Source organism: Taurulus bubalis (genome assembly GCF_910589615.1).
Source record: "Taurulus bubalis genome assembly, chromosome: 8".
NCBI classification, from domain to species: domain Eukaryota; kingdom Metazoa; phylum Chordata; class Actinopteri; order Perciformes; family Cottidae; genus Taurulus; species Taurulus bubalis.
Genome location: NC_136596.1, coordinates 11,840,417 through 11,845,836, shown reverse-complemented (window position 1 = coordinate 11,845,836; position 5,420 = coordinate 11,840,417). Strand labels below are relative to the sequence as shown.

General features: G+C 39.7%; 1 protein-coding gene across 1 annotated transcript; it reads left to right on the top strand.

The window, feature by feature from the left end:
• The first annotated feature begins 1,169 nt into the window (after window positions 1–1,169).
• Window positions 1,170–4,726, top strand: tmem167a (transmembrane protein 167A). The gene is made up of 4 exons (XM_079222489.1): window positions 1,170–1,212; window positions 2,538–2,647; window positions 3,704–3,738; window positions 3,851–4,726. Exons 1-4 carry the CDS (start codon window positions 1,210–1,212, stop codon window positions 3,919–3,921), a joined length of 219 nt encoding a protein of 72 aa, XP_079078615.1. The 5' UTR covers window positions 1,170–1,209; the 3' UTR covers window positions 3,922–4,726.
• Window positions 4,727–5,420: the final 694 nt, after the last annotated feature.

The window sequence follows — 5,420 nt, the reverse complement described above, 5'->3', positions numbered from 1 at the left end:
TAGTAACCTTGTAATACAGATGTAAAAAATAAGAAGATTGCACCTTTCATCATCATCAAGCCTTGATTCGACTGCAGTAATCAGGCAGGTATTTTTCTGTAGCACTTGGTCGGTGCACTATAAACTAAAAAAACTTAAATCACATTTAGAGGAATGTGAGTCTGTTTAAAGTACCCCTGCTCATATTTTGCTCTCATATACCAGTCTTCATTCGCAGACTGCTTATCCACCCTCTTAAAGTGAAAAATGCAAAACATTATTTAGTTGTGGTTTACAATCTGACAGATTTCCTCTCACATTAAGAGGATTTGCAAAAGTGTCTGTGAAGGAAGGGTTGGTCGGGATTGATGAAAAACATGGTCTCAATGCAATCAAGATGCTGCCTTTGCTGGTTGGAGGGAGGGGACTTAATAAACTCTCAGGGGAAAGTAAACCACAGAAAGATTTTCTACAAAATGTGGTGTTTGTTGTTATCAAATCTAAGAGCCAATCAGCTCTCTGATCTGGCGACAGCCAGGCGTTTCCCATCATGCACTGCGTCATGCAGTCGGGAGAGCAGCTGCAACGCCTGGCTGCTTTGCTATCGTGAGGTTATCGTTGCCCACATGTGCATGACGTCAGAGGCACAAATCTAACCGGCATGCATTGTGCGGCGATCGCCGGTAATCGATTCTGCGCAGGATTGGCTCATCGCGAATGAGCCTTATTATTATTCACAGTTATAACAGAAGTTATAACAACTTCCGGGTTCAGCAATTGCAGTCTAGTGTAATATGTTCCTACTAACTTTATCATCAGTGCACAATGGAAGAACAAAGTAAAGTAATGCCATCGGTAACGCGACATATAATGTGCCCTTAACGTCAAGGCGCCACATGTTAACGTGCTACGTTGGAACAGTGGTTAACTCTAACATAATACATTCACTATCATATTAAAACACTCAACGTACAGTACATATTGCCTAAATACTTACGGTACTCTAACTACTGCGACGTCCAACCGAGGGCATTTTGTATGAAACTCAAAACACTACTGTTCTCCAAGTTGATGTTTTTTTGACATACATTTCAACTTTCAACTGCTGTGTTATCAACCAATCAGCAAACGAGGTTTGCAGCGACGTGTCACGGTACGTAAACATCTGTGGTTACGTTACGTACGTTCAAGAAAGCAGGAAGTGTGATGTGGCTTTGACTCACAACAAAAATGGTAAGCTTGTTTTATACATTAAGTGCTTCTACTCTTTTTTCCAGCGTACTTTAAGTCTGCTCTATAACACTCATCCTGCGTGTATTCTGTGTCGGAAAGAGACACTGACGAAAACTAGCGTAAACATTCGGTGTAAAGCAGGACGGATATAAAATGCTAAACTAGCCCGCTAGCCAACGGCTAGCTAAAATATGCTAAAAGTTGAGCAGATCATTCCACCACATGTATGTTTCTGTTCTTAAATATCATGAGAATATAGTTACATCACGCGCGTTTCGGCCGTGTGCTCGTGCGAGTTATGTGATAAAGTCACAGACGATCACAAGTTAATGGTGGATGCTCGCTTTGCTGTGTTTTGAGGCGTGTGCCACGTAGCTGCACTTTGTACGCATGCGAGTCTATGTTTGGCTCGGTTGCATATTATTGATTAATTGGCGTTACAAGGTTGTTGTTTATAAAGTGCCAGGAACAGGAATAGTATAAGCAAAGTTGATGACTTCATTTCTTCCATGAATATTTTATTTAAATGAAATATGAATGAAGAGCAGACAATTTATTTAAACTTTCTTCTTGACCAAATAATCTAACGTTAACGTAAGCAAAAATAAACAAATGGCCAGGAAGGATGGATAATCTAAATTATATGTAACCTACATCACAACGTACACAATTAGAGATGCATTCATTGATTCAATATGGTTATAATGTATGTATATCGCAAACAATAAGATCGTCTTATTAATATTATGGAGCACATTTTGCTGTGGGTGAACTATGATTTAAATGTCATCCTCGTTCAGAATCGCTCACCATATCAGGAGCATCAACAGACACACAGGTGGCGAAAAGCTGGACAACTTCACAAAAACAAACCTTAAGTAGCCAATCTGCTGTTGAGTCTGATGTGTTGTCAGTGTGCATAGCTCAAAGCCAGCTGAGCAGCCTTGGGTCTCCATTTTGTCACATGGCAGTATGAGATTTAGATTTTTCTTTAATAATCCTTTATTAATACATATATTTTAGGTAGGTGGTTGATCTTGATAATTAGACATGCGAATAAACATGCTATCTGGCGACAATCATATGACTAACTAGGTCTACACAGCCAGCCCGCGTCTTTGTCATATAAAATAAACAGCTGGTACAATGACATTCCTTGTGACAAGTAGCAGAACATCGGTGTTACAGAAAATTAACGAAAGTGAAGTTAGTGTCTCGAATGTGTATGACTTGGGCTGTTGCTGGTAAGCTGCACTAGGTCATGTCTGTACTAAATATATCATTCTCTGTCTGTACTAAATATATAATTCTCTTTCATATTGCAGTCAGCCATTTTCAACTTCCAGTCACTGTTAACAGTGATTCTCCTGCTGATCTGTACCTGTGCCTATGTCAGAGCCCTAGCTCCCAGCCTGCTAGACAAGAACAAAACCGGGTATGATTGGATACTAAACAATAAAGCTGCCATTGAAGTCTTCCCAGTGAATAATTGACTCCTCAAGATCTGTCTTTGCCTCTTTGAATGGGACACCATGTTATATCAAACTGCATAATCAAATCATTGGAGTGTTAATAATACACAATACAAGAATCAGTGTGTGTAGACACAGAATAGTGTATGTATAATAAGAAGCTCCCCATTGAAACTCCTTGATTCACTTGTAATGTGTCTGGCACAGCCCAGGAACAGCCAGACACACTCTCACACACACACACACACTCACACTCACACACACACACACACACACACACACACACACACACATTGGAGCAGGGAGTGACGTTCTCTTCAGACAAACACATGAGACTGAGAGTGGCAGATGGGATGATTTAATAGTTTTCCTTCATATTTGATTTGTTGACTAAGGCATGAGCTGTTTTTTGTAGATGTTGTGCCACACATTATTCAAATCATTTTGTGTGGCAGGGATAGGCCTCAAATCAAAGGGGGATAATGTATGTTTTGTACAGACTAAAACATTTGTACATTATTTAAAGATATATATTTTTAACTGTAGGAAATGCTTTAAACTTTAAAACAAGCGTCATCCGGAAATGTAAACAATTTTACAATGGGAGGCTGACACCTGGTCAGTTTGAAATTTGGAAGAATGTTTGCTTTTAAACATATACACTTGCAGACATAAGCACCCTCACACAGGCTGACACACACATCAGAAAATTGAAGGCCTGGAATGCCGCATTTGCCTCAGCTGTCACTAGAGATAATATGGGTCGCCTGCTGTCCCCCTCTCTTCCAATGGTTACACCCCTTACATGGAACGGATGTCCGATGGCTGCCTGGGTTTTGTAGTGATGTACTTGCCGTCCTCTTGTAAAGTTGTGAAAGGAGTCTCAGTTACTGTAGCTACCACCGTATCAACATTAAACTCAGCTTCTTTTCATCTTTTAACATCACCACAATTGAGTTATTTTGTCTTTTTGGCAATTATTCATGCTTGTAATTCTTTCTAATTATTTTAACTTTTAGGATTCTCGGAATTTTCTGGAAGTGTGCCAGAATAGGTAAGCCTATGTTTGCCCCCAATTTAATTAATTTTCCAATTATTTGTTCTTATGTCAAGGAAATGTTGCTAAACAATGTAGCCTTGAACTTTGCACTTCATTTTTTTTCCAGGTGAACGGAAGAGTCCCTGGGTGGCTTGCTGCTGTGTCGTCATGGCTTTTAGTATACTGTTTCTACAGTAGCGGACCGAAGAAAACCGTGAATGGAAATATTGAGGAAATGAACAGACAACAAGGCATGGACAGTACAATCCTAGAGGCATACAAGGACTTGTCATTTAGATAATGTAAAAATGGAGACCTGTCACCACTCACCGTAGCCACGGAGAGAGAAAATGTGTCAGAGGGAGGGATGAGCTGATAGCCCCAGAGTGTCTCTAGATCCCTCCATGGACTTCCAGGTCTCTCCTTGTGTTTGCTTATGTGGAATGTTTACTCCAGATGTGTGTGTGTGTGTGTGTGTGTGGTGCGAGGGCAGGGCAAGGCTTTCTGTTATCTGCCATTTAGTTTAAAAGACAGAAGTCACAGTCTTGGTGGGCTCAAAATGATACATTGTTTGTCCAAACATTTCAAGCCGACCTGTTTTTCCCTGCGTGTTTGTCACAGTAGCATCAATCAGTTTGAAAGTCTCCACAAAAAGAACTTTCATAAATGTTCATCACATGGAGGCGTAATTCAGGAAACTGAGTTACGAGGTGTGACTTTAAATCGTCCACACACCTTCTTTGTTGTATCTCAAGATCGTGATATTCCACAGCTAACAAAATGGTAGAATAGCTCTCCAGATGGCTAATTGTCCTGCCTCAAAGAGCTACTAAGGTTTTAAAGTCAGTCAGTTTGCTGCTATTTATTAAAGAACCTTTTGGGAAATCTGTTTTCAGAAAGCTGATTTGTCATTTTTTTGCCGTTGACACCAGTTGTGATCATGCCACATTGTAAGAAGTGTCATTAATAATGACTACAATAATACAAAATACATGTTGATGGTAACCTGTAAAACTGATGTCAATCTTCTTTCTTTAAGGACTAGAGTTCACATATACATGAATGATTGCAACTGCAGAGTTGCAATCAATTGTTGACAATTGTCGGTTAAGAGAACACTAAGTATTGCTGCGTAGGGTCACATCTGACGTGTAGGCGTCACGATGAAGTGAGATTGACAGTGATGAGTTTGTGATGACCTCTTCCATAACCTTGCAGTCGGCACTCATCTTCACAGGGTTTTCTGCAAAGAACTGTGAGCTGATTGTACGACACAACTTTACATTGCTTGATATTGTCTCGTATTTCCTTCCAGATATGTAGCAGTGAAAGCTGCCTTAGAATTAAAGGCAGGGTTTAAATTCAGAGAAGCCCCTTTGATGTAATGCCTTGAGGTATTTGACAAATTCAGAAAACTGGAAGTTATCCAGAATGTTTATGAAAAGTTACAGCAATGCGTAATTGCTGATTTCGATGACAAATCTTCTTTATTTCATCTTTTGACAACTCTTATGAAAACCGAATTCCAGACAGTGACATTATTCTAAATGCCACATGCAACACTGATATTAAACTATTCCCTTGAAAGAACAGCTGAACTAAGCGTCCGATTTTAAAAAATACGACTTTTACATTGTGGATTTCTCATGTGTAATTGAAAGAAAAATCCCTCGGGTAAACACTTGGCCATAGTGGAT